This window comes from Rhodofomes roseus (genome assembly GCF_022264815.1).
Source record: "Rhodofomes roseus strain CIRM-BRFM 1785 chromosome Unknown C8Q71scaffold_1, whole genome shotgun sequence".
NCBI lineage: Eukaryota > Fungi > Basidiomycota > Agaricomycetes > Polyporales > Fomitopsidaceae > Rhodofomes > Rhodofomes roseus.
Genome location: NW_025952957.1, coordinates 2,394,373 through 2,408,295, shown reverse-complemented (window position 1 = coordinate 2,408,295; position 13,923 = coordinate 2,394,373). Strand labels below are relative to the sequence as shown.

Here is a 13,923-nt window from a genome sequence, read left to right as displayed (position 1 = left end):
GGCGGGGCGGACGAGCACGCGACGAGGACAGGAGTGAGGAGGATGGAGAACGTTCACCCTGGACGCGTCGCGACGCGGAGGAGAGCCGCATGTGCAGCCGGGGGCGGGTCCCGCGTGATCGTAGCCTGACGCGGCCAGATGCGCACCGCCCGATCCCTCCGCGAGTGCCACTGCCAGCGCACGGCCGCCGCTTATCGTCGCAGCGGCAGGCTATGAGCAGGCTAGTGGCGCCACCACGCCAGCCACCCTCCCAGTCGCTGCACCCGCCGCCGGCTCCCGCGCCCAGCCAACAGCCCGGCGACCTACCCACTCCCGCCACCGGCCCTGCCGGATCCCCCGGCCCGCCGCAGGCCCCCCGACGTCCACGGTGCCCACGTGTGGCGGCGGGAGAGACACCGACGCGACGCGCCGCAGGCGAATGCGTCCGCCGCATCGTGCCCGCTGCTCCCAAGACGGGACCGTATGGGAAGCGTGCCTCGCGAGCTGCCGCACACTGAGGCCCAGGTTTACCCCCGCGTCCCTGCAATCTGCGTGGCTCCGTCCGTCCGCCAGATTTGCAGCACGCTCGCCGCCCGTGCGGTAGCGTGCGCTGTACCTAGTCGCCGCGCCCGGCCATGTGAGCAGGGCTTCCGAACGACTGCACGACTATTCTGGCTACGTCTCGGCCGCAGACACACGCATGTGGCCCACTTGCCTTGCGCAATTTGTAGGCGGCACCTGCCAATCCCATCCCGGCGACCTGCGCGCGTCGTGCGCCCGTCCTCTGCCCTGCCACGCTCAACACTTGAAATTGCTGTCCATACTACGTATCGCGGCGGAGTTGCCACCCCGGACCAGAGCGCCGCCGGAAAACCTCCGTGCTATTCCACCGACTTCAAGGGCTCCCAGTGGAGTCCCGAGTGTCGACTGAGGGGACGACGACAGTCCAAGTGGACACTCCCGTGGTGCGTATCTTAATTATCTCCATACAAGCCTTTGGGCCCCATTTCTTAGTTCCGGACGAGCATCGGACGCCTCATACACCGTCCACGTCTAATTCCGTCCGAATTCTCCGGCTATCGCAAGGAGAATTCCTTTTCCTTAGTCTTTTTCGCGTCAGCGTCATGCCATTCGCGGGCCAGCTGTCCTAGGCTCGACGCGCGAAGACGCGTCCACACGTCCAGCCTGGCTCACCAGAATGACAAACCTTGACAAACGTGGGCGAATGCGAGTGCGCGACAGCGGCGCTGTCCACCAAGACGACAGTTTATTCCCGCTACAACTATGCAGAGTACGAGTCCTGCTAGACTGTCGGCATAAACTAGTACACGATTTGCTTGTGGCAATCGTATTTGACGCAGGGGACTTGACATGGCACTGGCACTTGACGTATGTAATCGGGAGGTCGGTCACTCCTATTACTCTCTTCTGCACCACTATGGTAAGTAGACCTTCTATGTCTGGATCTGCATGTCTGACCAAACAACGCCCCTGCGCCACAGCAGCGCTGCAGCATTGTGGCCGCAGCCGAGGACCACGGTAGTTACGACATGTTTTGCGTGCTCTGTCAGCCAGCGAGACTCGAGAAGGGCAAGTCCACTTCTTACACGACTTCCGCCCGCGCATCGGTCGTTCAGCAGCGCTGAACGACCCGCACCAACAGCCTATGTACGTCCGCGCTGATCACCTGGTCCGCGCTCTGCGCGACGATGCCGCATACTGGGAAGCAACTGGGAAGCTCGTACGCGCCTCAAGGGAGATCTGACGCTTGCGCGCATCTTCCGACTGTCTGCACGGGCCCTGTGTAGATACGCTCGTGCTTTCTGTCGTTTCTTATCTCGCGCAAACCTACGTTGACCCCGGCTCTCGGAGGGTCAGGCCCCTGCTTCTCGGACGATGCCATAACTATGCTTCCTCGTTGCTTCCTGGACGTCACTGTAGCTTCGTTCGCTCTCGCACTTGGGCCTTCCTGTCGCCAGCGTGGCTTGAATGCCCGGGCGAAGCACAGAAGTGTGCGTCGTTGTATTGGCCCGTCCTAACGGTACCGTGCTCATAACGCCTGGGGGTAAACTAACCGGTCAATGGCTGTCATGCACGAAGGTTCAGTTCAGGGACTCGGGGCACGTTTCAGATCTATACCATGTACAGCGAATCTAGCGGTATCAGGGCGTGCTACTCAGTGAAGAGCGTCACTGTCTACGACATGACACTCCGCTGGTATGGAAGGTGTGTACCTGGCTATCACTCCGCCATTGTATACCTGACGTAGAATCAATAGTGCGCACCTCCGGTTGTACTCAGTTGTCCGTCGCGATGTCTCCAACTCCAGTACTCGACAGGTAGCACAGTCCATCCCATTGCAGTTAAATGAACGCTGTTGCCATCCGAGGATAACCCAGGGCCCATCGTCTTCGCTACCATGTCGTCGATCCCATAGGACGTGAGTGTGGCCATGGTCCACGGGCGTCAGGGAGTCGCGCATCTCCGGTGGACTACGGAAGTACGCAAATGCGGTAGCAAAGGCGAACGAAGGTTGCGGTCGCGTCCTCCTGTGGGAGACTCGAGGAGCTCGCCCGCTTCCGTCGTGCGCGCAGCTCGCTACTGAACGCTGCGGAAGCCTGTAGCGCACGAGGTGGGAACGTGGACGGCGAATACCGTGGGCGCGCGCGCTCGGCGCGGAAGCCCCTCCCCTTCAAGTACAACAATAGCGTACCCTTTCGGCCGGCTCGCGAGAAGCCTCGAGTTCTGGCTTGTCCTTCCTCGCTCGAACCCGTGGCATATTGTGCGCCCTGGAAGTGTCAGCGTGCTTTGTATCGAGGCTCGCAGGAGAGCTAGTCCAATTCGCGCACTGCGTTTGTCCGCCGGGAGCATTCGTCCTTCCTCCGCGCTGCATGTGTTGTCATCGTCGACCGCAATAACGCGCGGGCCCGAGGTAAGGTGCGTGAACCGCGCGTGGGTGTCTGCATTCCAGCCAGCTTCTAGCGGTGTATTGTGGCTGTCCGACAACGCGGGCGTACAGCGGATGGAGCGCACTGGGACTCGCTCGCCTTGAGCTTCCTGCCTTCCCTCGCACCGCAGGCTTCTGAGTCTCTCGCCCCGCGGTTCGCGCGCTCTCACGCCGAACGGTCGCGGAACGCGAGGAAGCCCGTGGTGCCCCAGGTACGATGCGCCCGTGCGAGTCTCCCGCAGGTACGCTTGCCCACGGGCTTCGCAGCATTCAGTCGCGCACGGCCTGAGAAGGGTATGGGCGTCTTCGCTGGCAGTGACGTATATGGCTGGCAGCGCGAGAGGGCGAGCGTTTGCTGTCGGTGTTCCGTCTGTTGCTGGGTGGGGACACTAATGCGCCGTGTGAGGTTGCAGCCACGTCGGCTGCGGGCGAGACGGTGTTGTCTTACGTTTTGTGTCCGACAATACTACTGCGAAGATCTCACGTACCCCTGGTCCGAAGCCGTCTTTCTGCGGCGGTCTCGGTGTGCGGATGGAGGTATGTGTACCTTGCCAGGTATAGTTTTGATGCTGTCAGTGCCTTTGATGTCAAACATTGAATATTGAACGGCAGACGTACACACCTGTGCGAGGGGCTTGGTCACATGGAGTATGTGCGCCGAGGCAGCGCATTGTCAGGCGCATTAGACCTGCTCGTTCTTCCTGATGAGTGTATTGAACACTTCGAGAGCAACCAGAAGGAATTTGGCAATACCAGTCCTCGTTGAAAGAGCTCGGGGCAACTTGAGGGTAACCCTAACCTCGATTGGACACTTGGGAAATCACGAGCCTGGCATGGCCCCACCGCGGGTCGTCGACGCGGACCGTCGAGCAAGCGATCCTGCTTGCCCGCTACATTCACGACGACAGGATGAACAACACTGTAGCATTTCCCACCACGTCTGTATCCAATGCTTCTAGACCCATTGAAACTACTTCTCTCATCTCCTACGCCGCGCACCGCGCTACTGCCGTCGAAGTCTGCGATCTCGTCTATGGCCCAGCCGTTCCGTCCTGGAGCGCAGTAGAGAGGTTCTACGAACCTGACGCGGTCTATGAGAATCCAATCGTGACCGCAACGTCGCGCTCCGTCATCGCAGACATTCACGCGCTTTCGAGTCGCCTCGCGCAGTTGGATATCCCGCGGCCGGTCGCGCTACTCCATAGCCTCTTCGGAATTTCGCGCGATGGCGGCTTGCGGGACTCGTGGTTCAAGGCGATGAGCATGTGGAATGAGGTCACAGATGTGTCCGAGAGCGAAAGCTATGGTGAGTGATCGCCAATCTACACGCTGATGAGGGTGGAGCGTGCGTGATGCAGCTTCAACTGCCCAGCCACGACCCACGGAGGCGCGGAGGTTGTGTTATGATCGAGTGATCGCGGCGTTGCTGATCCAGGGCTGCTACTCTAGATGGGCATCAAACCACGATCATGGAGCATACTCTGCACATTGACATCCTCCCTGGGCTCCTTGCACGGCGACGCTCGAGTGCAGGGCCGTCTTACTCCCTGCCGTCTACCGCCCCAGACCTGTCCCTGTCCATGCCGCATCCACCATTACATCGCCAAACATCCTACCTCTCGAGAGGCCACTCAACCCAGGCTTCTCCGTCATCAATACTTCATCTTTCGCTGCCAATCATCACTCGCCTCTCATTCAACGATGCAGGCAAAATAACTCACCATCGCGACTTCTGGGACATCAAAGTGCGTGTTCCTGATGTCCCCCTCCCTCTAGTCCGCGAACGCCGCTTACTCTATGTACCCTGACTACTCCATAGGATCTCCTAAACCTACTCCCTGGTATGTCCCTCGCACAATGGATCACCACTCGCATGATCGCCCAGGGCATCCGGGGGCTTGTATCCGCCGGCCGGATGTTCTCTGGCTCCCGCGCTGCGCGGGCCGCGGACGAGGGAAAGGACGAAGAGGAAGGTCTCTCCCCGGCGGCTGTGTATGCGAGTGAGGTGAAAGACCGTCTGTAGACTGTCTCTGGCTTAGGCGCTCGTGCGTTGCGGGTCGGTGAGGACAACCTGCGCAGGATTTGTGCGCACGCGATCCCTCGCAGGTCTTACGGACATGCCCAAGCTGCCGGAATCGAGCCACTGGGGATTGACTCAGGACTGTAGAATCGGCGATCTTCCAGACCACACCTCGTACTTACTGCACTCCCTTTCTTGGTGCCCCTTCGCTATGTACACGACATCACCTAATCTTGGTATGACTTGTATGATGTCTTCAATGCTCTGTGAAATGTTCTGTACGCACTATCATTATTATCATTCACGAACTTGTGGGACGGGGTCCTCCGGCAATGCGGAGACACCTTGCAGTCAGTCGAGATTGGAGAGAAACCTCCAGAAACCAGCGCCTGGTTGGCTGTCCGCCAATGTATACCACATTCGATTTTACGCATCATTCCGCAAATTCAACGCATACGGACTAGCGCGGCGAGAGGGAGACGCAGCGGTTATTGCACTCTCCCAGTCCAGCTGGGCTCTAAGAGACTATAAGCCACCGTCATGATCGGGGAACATGCCAGCGACACTCGATATGTCAAGATTGCTTCCGTTCAGTGACAGGACCCAGTCCCCCGGCTCATGTGCATGAAGGTCGGGAAAACCGTTCACTGCCACCCGCCCGGCGCCAGAGCGATGTTCAGTCACACACCCACTGGCGCGGCCCAACACGGCCGGTGAAAAGAGCATTGCCCCAGCTTGACAGTTCGATCGCCCTGTCATCGAACGGGAAAGGTTATTCGCTCTATGCGTGTTGGGCTCGTCCTATGACGAATCGTCGACATTCTAGGTGTGCGTAATGAAGGAAAATTGGCCGCACAGCGCGGGTGTTTTGTGTCCGTCGACGGAAGTTCGATCATGCGAACCGGGGCCGCAGGATGTGTTCGACCGAGGTGGGAAGGTTTCATTAATTCTGTGCCGTGTGGCCCTTCGGGGCCGCATTATGAAGTAGCTAGCCCCGCGATACCAGGGGTATGTACGTTGCTGAACTTGTCTCGGTTCGATTAACCTGAGACCATCTTCGACCGACGACAATGTACAGGCTTACATTGAACCAATTCTAATCTGTAGACGTACTTACGTTGCCGCCATATCCTTGCCTTCATTTCGTTCGATACAGATCCGAAACGAGACGTCGACCGTACGCGACGCCTATGTATGAAGCCGGAAAAGGGGGATGAAACAACGTTTCGCCCGCGAGCGTCACAGAGAAGGTACCATGGAGCACGTCAGAAGGGGCTGCAACCTGTCCCAGGAACTGGGGCCATAGCCATTAATATTCCGGACGTGCGCAGCTCAAGGCTGTAAATTACGTCCCCAAGGTATGCGCTCGGGTTACATTGGGTCAGATAAGCTTAAGCTTTCGTCCTGTTCGGCGAGCCCCTGGACAATGTACATGCAGGGGTACCTCACCAAGCGGAAAAGATTTGTTCGTGCGTACTGTGAAGTGAGCGAGCATGTAGGACGACGCTACTGTGCGTCGAACATACGCAAAAGTGACTGAACGCGGCCCAAGTCGCCGGAAGTACCGCTACGGCCAGGGAAGACGAGCTGGCCGCGAACCGGATTGAAATGTCATGTCTGAGCAGTACATGAAGTCGGGATGAAATCATGATCATACTCAACTTCATTGCTAGCGTTGGAGGAAGATCCTCATCTCGTTTGACATTCACGCAGAAGAAGCGCAGTGCATTGGGACAACGAAGATCCCAAGGGGCCATCTGTCTCATTCCATAAGGTTTCAACCACGCAATATGAGCTTTCCAGGTATAGAGAAGCACAAGGGCTGTGTTCTCCAAAATTGGGGATCGTACTAGGAAGTCGCATTGAGGATCACGCCCTACGGGAGAAGTTTCAGATACACGTCGCACCCGCCGCCAAGATCGTGCGCGAATCGCCTGGGCCGCTACATCTCGAAGCCACATCGTAGGGGGAGTGGAAGGCGAGACCTCGAGGACCCCTTCATACTTTCTCCGGCATTGCGTCGGTGGTACGGCCAAGAGCAATACAGACCCGCGCTATGTGAAGTTACTTCCACCGCAGTGACATGGACGATTTGACTTTGCGCTACTTTGCGCCACCCGTGTCACGGTCTGTATCGACGAGGCGCACGGGCGGACCTTCTAGCAGATGACGTTTGCAAGCGGACTTACAGCTCTGTTATCTCCAGTTCACTGGTATCGAATCATGATACGCGGGCAGAGAACAGGAGGAGCATCTGTCGTGGAACGGATGTTTGTCAGACACTTGTGGTAGGGAATAGCGAAGGTGCTGTTTACTGACCGAGTGTCAGGATTCATACCTATTACCTTCGTCCGGCGCCGGAAAGGGTGACGCAATGCTTCATCAAATTCTAGCCTGCTGAATGACTGAGCTTACGGCATCCATTGAAACGAGAGTAAGAATAAGATCGCCGAGGAACTGCCAGAGTGAAAGCCTGAGGCAACCGATCTGACCTCAGTGCGAAATTCGGTTGCTTCGATATCCTCCCACGTGATTTGCCGACGTTGTGGCGCACCGCGTTCTATTCACCTTGCTCTCAGCCACCGCGAACGTGTACTACACGCTCGTAGACGTACCGGTCAGCCAGACGGTTCGGTCGTCGTGTCACTCGCACGATCGTTGATATGTCCTTCGAGCATGCGCCGGTGACCAAAGGTAGGTTCACTCAGCGATGCAATTCGGCCCTACTAACCGTTGATTGATCCATGGGAACGCGGATTCTATGTTATAGGACTCATGCTGGGCATTGCTCTCGGCTCGATTGCCATTGGAATATTCGACCTCAAACACTACATGCACTTGCAGCTGGTCCCGCACATCTCCCAGTATCATCAGGTCAGACCAAATCGCTTCACGCTGTTAGCGGAAATTGACAAGCAGACTTACGGTTTCTCGATGCAGTACTGGCGTTTGTTCACCCACCATCTGGTCTGTGCTAACTCCAGCGACCTCTTCCTGGTCGAGCTTCTCCTCTACTATGTCTCAGTTCGTATTGAGCGAACGTTCGGCAGCGTGAAATTCGCAGTAAGTCTCGGCTAGGCAATTTGCTTGTATACTTATACTAACCACTCACCATCTACAATCAGTCCTTCTTGATGATCACCATGCTTGTATCGACTATTTCTACATTCCTAACCCTCCTCATCCTGCACGCCTTTCGGTTTCTTGGAAACGTCTTCAACGTCGTCCCCTCAAGCCCAATTGCTATAGTTTTCAGCATTCTGTATCAGTACACGCGACTCGTACCCGAAGCATACCAGGTGAAGGTGTTCGGCCTCGATCTCAACGACAAAGTATGGGTGTACATACTGGCCGCACAGGTAATGACTTCTACCAACCTATGCTGGCTGGCTCATAACGTCTGTTCCCAGCTCACCATTTCGCAATTTCCGCGGACGCTGGTACCTACATTGGTCGGGCTCCATGCCGGTTACCTCTACCGGTCGGACATTCTGCAACTGAAGAGCTGGCGGATCCCGCACCGGTAAGTTCAACGACCCATTCAAAGCAGCCGCTGACACTCGCGTCCACAGCGTTCTAACCTTCTGCGAGGTCTGGGTGAATCCGTGGCTGGGTGAGGGCACGGTTGTGCGACGTACAAACAGAGTCCTGCCAGAGGCAAGACCTCGACGGCACACGGAGACACCTCAGGTCAACGAAGAAGAGGTTGTCACAACCGCACGCGGCCGTGGTCGGCCTGACCCAATAGATAGCCTCAGGCGACAGACAGCATACGTGCAGAGACAAACGGACATACAGACATTGACAGGAATGTTCCCAAATGTTCGACCAGCGGCCATCACAGCCGTGCTGAACAGAAGGTGAGTTGGGTTCATACTTCGATAGAATGAGTTGTCTGGTCTGACCTATATATTCAAGTCCCAACGTCGAGGCCGCAGCGGCCCTTTTGCTGAGTTCACAGCGGAATCTCTGATGTGTATTTTTTTTCCAATGCGTGGCCAAGGAGTAAACAGCACTACTGTGATTTCACTGCCAGTCTGCCACAGCCTCTCGTGCCATCTTTCACCGATGTGTTCGATCTGGTCGCGCTCGGGTGCTAAGCATTGTACCATCACACATTCGCATACCTGTTCGGTCCGTCGCTCGTCAATTCCTTCGTTTTCGCCGGTCTAGGGCCAAGGTTTGGTCAGTCGATGATAATTGACAGCACAGCCATATGCACCAGTTGGTAATGCGGGAAGTAAGCAGACCATATGCTTGCGCTCGGCAAGCCAATCGAGGGTGAGAGAAACGAACCCAACGTACAGTATCCCGTTCCTGAGCCGGGCGAAGTCGACGCTGGATAGGGCTAAGTTCAGGCCACTCTCAATGTCATTGAATGCCGTATCACCAGCACCGTTCGGACCGTCCACAGATCAATATCCAATGCGCACTCTCCGCATCCCCGGACTCGCTTGAGGATGTGATCATTGCGGCGTCAATGCCGACTCGATATGGGATGGTACAGCGTAGCCGTGATGGTACTTTGCTTCCGCGTACTCCTACCTGCACGCCACCCTGTCTCCGCTGTCAGCGGGCTGTCACGGTCAGACAGCACGCTGCCAGTGTGTCCGCCGGCTGATCAAACGAACGCGTACCCACAAGCTGCCACCAGCACGAAGTTGTTTCTACTGAGCCGCGACCGCTACTTCGACACTAAGCTGGTACATTGCGGCTGCGCCCGAGTGGTTCGGCATAAACACGCTCGGCGCGTAGGCCAACTCCCATGTCGGCATTGCGCGAACACGCTGTCATGCAGTACACAATGGGACAAAGGTCACGTCGGATGCCGTTTCTCGGACATCAGGGTAGTCAACGCCTTCTCCCGAGCAGTCTGGAACCATGACCGAACTGAGCTTCAGATGCGAGTTTTATGAACATTGCGATATGCGTGTCAAGATACAGTCTAAGGCTACGATAAGGAGAAGCCCCTAGCAATACATGTGCATCTTAGGCGGCGGAGTCGAGTTCTTCGCCGTCGAGGCCACCTTCCTCGTCTTCGTCCTCGCCAGTGAAAGCATTGAGAGGAACAGCGTACAGTCGGAGCACCGGCTGTCGGAAGAAGCACAGTCAGTTCATGATGAACGCGAAGAACGGTAGAAAAACAGCTAGAAGCCCCGGGTTCAATCGCCCGAGAGCTGCGGCCTTCCCAGTTTCGAGGCAATGACTACGGCAGGTAAAGTATCTCCAGTGCCACCAGAAGAGGGCGGCCGCATTGGGAGTGAACGGCCGCTGCCATCGTAGCGATGTAACAGGGGGCGACACGTGAGGACCCGAGAAGCACTCACCTTGTTCGGATCCTTGACCAGGACGTACTTGCCGTCCGGCTGCTTCATACACATGTCCGTGACGGTGCGGACGATACCCCAGCCGTTGGCAAGCGAGACGTTTAGCTGGGCGGCAAAGTCCATCGGGCGGGTAGAAATTGAGCCCATAATGACATGGCGCGTGTTGTCACGGGGATTCACGCGCGATATGAAACTAAAAGTAGCAACACAAGACGGGGTCAGTACGACGAAGCACAAGCAGGAAATTAGAATGTGCATCACAGTAGTGACATATAGAGCACAGGGTAGCACGATGTCATGACTCACCCAATCTTCATGAGGTCAGCACCAGCAAGCACGCTCTGCACCGTCCACTTAGCCAGCTTGCAGCTGTTGTTCTTCATCTCGGTGGCGACGACAGCGCCACGCTGGGGATCGAGCTTGGTCCGCCAGTCAGGCGCACCACCCGCGCCCTGCGAGCGGGGGTCAAACTCGTTCAGAGCGCGGATGGTAACAAGTCCCTGCCCCGAGCGAGGATTGCCCTGGCCAGGAGAGTAGGCGTCGACTTCAGTACGGACGCAGATCTTGACGTCCTCGTCCTCTGTGATACCAAGGTCGAAGACCCGGTAGCGGTAACCGCATGAGGCCAGGGGCTCCGTCTCCTCCGGGCCGTAGAAGGGGTTAGGCTTGTCAAACTCGACAGCCGGTGGTGGGGGTGTTTCAGTAACTGACTGGAAGCCAAAGTTCTGGTTGATGTAAGTGGCTTCCAGCGACAGCGATGTAGCAGAGTTGATCGTCGGAGTTTCTGGAACCGCGATCTTCTCGTTCGGGTTGTTGGGATTGACGGTGGCAGGATCCTGGGGAGGATCGGCTGCGTTCTCATTGACGGTCACGGTGTCAAAGGGACCGCCATCTCGTTTGTCTAGGAAAAGCTTGTTCCCTTCGCGAACCACAACGATGTCCCATGGGTTTACCGACCGCGGCGCCACCATGAGGCCGCTGAGAATGACATCCGTGGTGTATACAGTTGCAGTTTCTTTTGATGCCAACTGTCATGAGAGAAGCGCATCAGAAGACAATACCTCCGCGAAGATAAACCCCACTAACATCACTAATGACTGGATCGTCGGACGTCGTCGTATTGTACTTGATACGATCGACCAGTTGCAGCGGCCGCTCCGATTTGGTGGTAATACGATCATAGGATTTGTCGTACGGGAACAGCTTGCCGTATGAACCCCTGTCGGGTAATCAGAGAATGACTGGGGGCAGAACAGAAATGGAGCGCACAACTCTTCAGGGTCATCAACTTCAAGCCGCAGCTTAGACAGACGATGGAACTCAATCTCCTCGAGCATTTGCCATTCAGGAGAAATCGCAACGGAAGCTTCGCGTGTGCGGTTATTCTGGTGAATGCTGTTTGAGAAACGGAGACAGCATCAAATGAGTGATGGACGTACCTTATCCCAGTCTTTCCATCCTCTCCTCCCTCCTCGTTGAAAGTTACCACCACGCCCGCCAGTAAATCCACCGCGTCCACCGCGCTGCGAGGCACCTCTGTTCGAAGCGCCGCCACGTCCAATACCTCGTCCTCTACCGAGGGCTCCACCTCTGCGAGTCGGGCCCACCCTGCTGTCGACCAGAGAGAAGCTAGACTCGTCTTCCGCGTGGAAGTAAGCAAACGCGCTCGCTGCACCGCTGCCGAACGCAGGCTGGCCATCTCGTCTTCCCCTCGCTCCTGGTCCGCCTCCCCGACCGCCTCCCTGAGCTGCGGGGCCTACATTCGGACGATTGTCTCCCGAGATGTCGTTCCAATCGGCGAAACGACCAAGCTTGTCAGATTTTGAGTACGGCGCGTACGGGATGTCCCTGAACTTGAATTGCGCGGGCAGATTGGACGTGGACGGGCCCCAACCGCCGTCTGGGTTGTCGTTGATAGGTGGGAGTGAGAAGGAGGCCATGGTCGCAGCCTGGAGGTCAAGTGTGCACAGACGACTATATCGTCGTCCTCGCTGTGAAATCCAAAATTTTGGATTGCTCTGTACTCAATCCGATCATATGATCACGTGACTCAAGCTACTGACCGCGCGACACGCCCGCGAACCCGCGCCACCGGATTATACGCGACTTCGCACAGTGCAGCCATGAAGTGAGTAGCATGTACTGCTGCGTTGAACCCGTGCTCAATATAGGACAGTGTTGTACGTGAAATCAACAAAATCAATGAAAGGGAGCTCGAGATGGGGGCGACGGGCTCCTGGCACGACGACTACAAAGGTGAGTCACGCTGAAGCATATGTCACCGCGACTCAACCATTCAAACTCTTCAAGACTCTGCCTATATCTTTATCGGAGGGTTGCACTCTGACCTGACAGAGGGTGATGCAATCACCATATTCTCCCAGTGAGTATCCGGCCCTTCTTTTGCCAAATTATGCTGAACCGTTCGCACAGGTACGGAGAGGTCATGGACGTAAACCTTCCGCGTGACAAGAACACTGGAAAGACCAGAGGATTTGGATTTCTCATGTACGAAGACCAGCGCTCGACAATCCTCGCGGTGGACAACTTGAACGGCGCAAAGGTTCTGGACAGGACCCTGCGCGTGGACCACGTGAAGAATTACAAACAGCCGAAGATGAAGGGAGAGGACGGCGAATGGCAGGACGGAGAAGAGCAGAGTCTCAATGCGAAGCCGGAGCTGGTGGTAGGCGAGTATTATTCCCGTCGACATCCGTCTGTGTGGCCCCTGACAGTATCTTCAGAAGGGGGAGACGAATCCGAGTCATCTGAAGATGATGGGCCTCCCATCGACCCCGAGGACCCTATGTATGAATACCTAGTTGCCAAACGCAAGGAGGAAAGGGCGGCCAAAAAGTCGAAGAAGGGCAAATCCAAATCGAAGGCCAAGCACAAAGATGAGACTCCAGAGGAGCGGCGAGCTCGGAAGGCACGTAAGAGGCTGCGCAAGGGCATGGGAAAATCAGAGGGCGTGAAAGCCGTAAAGGAGCTGCTTGCTTCGTTCCAGGACAGGCAGGGGAGCCGGGAGGATCGCATGAACAGCCGCTCTCCTCCCAGGACACCGCCTCGCGAGCGTGATGAAGACGGCTATGGACGTCGACATCCTCCTGCTGGAAGGCGCAGCGTCTCGAGGGACCGGTCACACGTTCGGGACGACCATGACTCTCGCAGACGATATTCTCGTTCACCGCTCCGCAGGGATAGAGATGCAGACGACAGACGTGGGAGGGGTCGATATGATGAGATGGGCCGGACGCCGCCACGAAGACAGCGAGATTACGACTGATTGAGTGCGTTATTACCTATTTCACAATGCATTCTTGTTACGAAGTTCATGAATGAGAAATATGTAGAGCTCTAGACTCAACGTATCGTTGCTTCTATTACCCAAGAACCGTACGTACGGCCTTTGACATGGACCCTTGACATGGAATGAACGGTTCACCTTATATCGACTCGGGCCCATGTGCGTATAGTACGCGGAACATGAGTGACATTGACACTTGCTGTTCCCGTGGCCATGCAAAGTGGAACGTCTCCACTATCAAAAGCGAGTCGAGTCGCTGCATTTCAAACGCCCAGTGTAGTACTCTATCGAATGTGAGGTGAGAACTCCTTGTCGTTCGTCCTGGGGCAACTCGTTGAGGCTG

At 56.4% G+C, this 13,923-nt stretch overlaps 5 protein-coding genes across 5 annotated transcripts; 4 read left to right on the top strand and 1 right to left on the bottom strand.

Moving 5' to 3' along the window:
- Nucleotides 1-139: 139 nt before the first annotated feature.
- C8Q71DRAFT_42236 (uncharacterized protein) lies at nucleotides 140-1,878 on the top strand. Its single transcript, XM_047918459.1, has 2 exons — nucleotides 140-944; nucleotides 1,643-1,878. Exons 1-2 carry the CDS (start codon nucleotides 463-465, stop codon nucleotides 1,785-1,787), a joined length of 627 nt encoding a protein of 208 aa, XP_047785183.1. The 5' UTR covers nucleotides 140-462; the 3' UTR covers nucleotides 1,788-1,878.
- Nucleotides 1,879-3,691: 1,813 nt separating this feature from the next.
- C8Q71DRAFT_732343 (uncharacterized protein) lies at nucleotides 3,692-5,254 on the top strand. Its single transcript, XM_047922256.1, has 3 exons — nucleotides 3,692-4,232; nucleotides 4,376-4,671; nucleotides 4,746-5,254. Exons 1-3 carry the CDS (start codon nucleotides 3,836-3,838, stop codon nucleotides 4,947-4,949), a joined length of 897 nt encoding a protein of 298 aa, XP_047785182.1. The 5' UTR covers nucleotides 3,692-3,835; the 3' UTR covers nucleotides 4,950-5,254.
- Nucleotides 5,255-7,425: 2,171 nt separating this feature from the next.
- On the top strand, nucleotides 7,426-9,170 carry C8Q71DRAFT_732341 (uncharacterized protein). Its single transcript, XM_047922255.1, has 7 exons — nucleotides 7,426-7,640; nucleotides 7,717-7,820; nucleotides 7,887-8,009; nucleotides 8,072-8,305; nucleotides 8,357-8,469; nucleotides 8,519-8,806; nucleotides 8,865-9,170. Exons 1-7 carry the CDS (start codon nucleotides 7,610-7,612, stop codon nucleotides 8,917-8,919), a joined length of 948 nt encoding a protein of 315 aa, XP_047785181.1. The 5' UTR covers nucleotides 7,426-7,609; the 3' UTR covers nucleotides 8,920-9,170.
- A 652-nt stretch (nucleotides 9,171-9,822) lies between these two features.
- C8Q71DRAFT_732340 (translation initiation factor eIF-3 subunit D) lies at nucleotides 9,823-12,320 on the bottom strand. The gene is made up of 6 exons (XM_047922254.1): nucleotides 11,713-12,320; nucleotides 11,543-11,658; nucleotides 11,360-11,492; nucleotides 10,580-11,301; nucleotides 10,274-10,466; nucleotides 9,823-10,037 (listed from the first exon to the last, which is right to left on the bottom strand). Exons 1-6 carry the CDS (start codon nucleotides 12,211-12,213, stop codon nucleotides 9,936-9,938), a joined length of 1,767 nt encoding a protein of 588 aa, XP_047785180.1. The 5' UTR covers nucleotides 12,214-12,320; the 3' UTR covers nucleotides 9,823-9,935.
- A 53-nt stretch (nucleotides 12,321-12,373) lies between these two features.
- C8Q71DRAFT_732336 (uncharacterized protein) lies at nucleotides 12,374-13,735 on the top strand. The gene is made up of 5 exons (XM_047922253.1): nucleotides 12,374-12,401; nucleotides 12,450-12,529; nucleotides 12,584-12,656; nucleotides 12,707-12,963; nucleotides 13,018-13,735. The coding sequence occupies exons 1-5, from the start codon at nucleotides 12,397-12,399 to the stop codon at nucleotides 13,557-13,559; spliced, it is 957 nt and encodes a 318-aa protein (XP_047785179.1). The 5' UTR covers nucleotides 12,374-12,396; the 3' UTR covers nucleotides 13,560-13,735.
- The last annotated feature ends 188 nt before the right edge of the window (nucleotides 13,736-13,923 follow it).

Coding starts and splice junctions, on each gene's coding strand:
- C8Q71DRAFT_732343 (XM_047922256.1), top strand. CDS start 3,836: ATGAACAACACTGTAGCATTTCCCACCACGTCTGTATCCAATGCTTCT. Junction 4,233..4,375: donor GTCCGAGAGCGAAAGCTATG/GTGAGTGATCGC, acceptor CTGCTACTCTAG/ATGGGCATCAAACCACGATC. Junction 4,672..4,745: donor GCGACTTCTGGGACATCAAA/GTGCGTGTTCCT, acceptor ACTACTCCATAG/GATCTCCTAAACCTACTCCC.
- C8Q71DRAFT_732341 (XM_047922255.1), top strand. CDS start 7,610: ATGTCCTTCGAGCATGCGCCGGTGACCAAAG. Junction 8,010..8,071: donor TCGGCAGCGTGAAATTCGCA/GTAAGTCTCGGC, acceptor ATCTACAATCAG/TCCTTCTTGATGATCACCAT. Junction 8,470..8,518: donor AGCTGGCGGATCCCGCACCG/GTAAGTTCAACG, acceptor TCGCGTCCACAG/CGTTCTAACCTTCTGCGAGG.
- C8Q71DRAFT_42236 (XM_047918459.1), top strand. CDS start 463: ATGGGAAGCGTGCCTCGCGAGCTGCCGCACACTGAGGCCCAGGTTTAC. Junction 945..1,642: donor TCCAAGTGGACACTCCCGTG/GTGCGTATCTTA, acceptor CCGCACCAACAG/CCTATGTACGTCCGCGCTGA.
- C8Q71DRAFT_732340 (XM_047922254.1), bottom strand. CDS start 12,213: ATGGCCTCCTTCTCACTCCCACCTATCAACGACAACCCAGACGGCGGT. Junction 11,493..11,542: donor GTTGATGACCCTGAAGAGTT/GTGCGCTCCATT, acceptor ATTACCCGACAG/GGGTTCATACGGCAAGCTGT. Junction 11,302..11,359: donor ACGATCCAGTCATTAGTGAT/GTTAGTGGGGTT, acceptor CTCTCATGACAG/TTGGCATCAAAAGAAACTGC.
- C8Q71DRAFT_732336 (XM_047922253.1), top strand. Junction 12,657..12,706: donor GCAATCACCATATTCTCCCA/GTGAGTATCCGG, acceptor CCGTTCGCACAG/GTACGGAGAGGTCATGGACG. Junction 12,964..13,017: donor GAAGCCGGAGCTGGTGGTAG/GCGAGTATTATT, acceptor CAGTATCTTCAG/AAGGGGGAGACGAATCCGAG.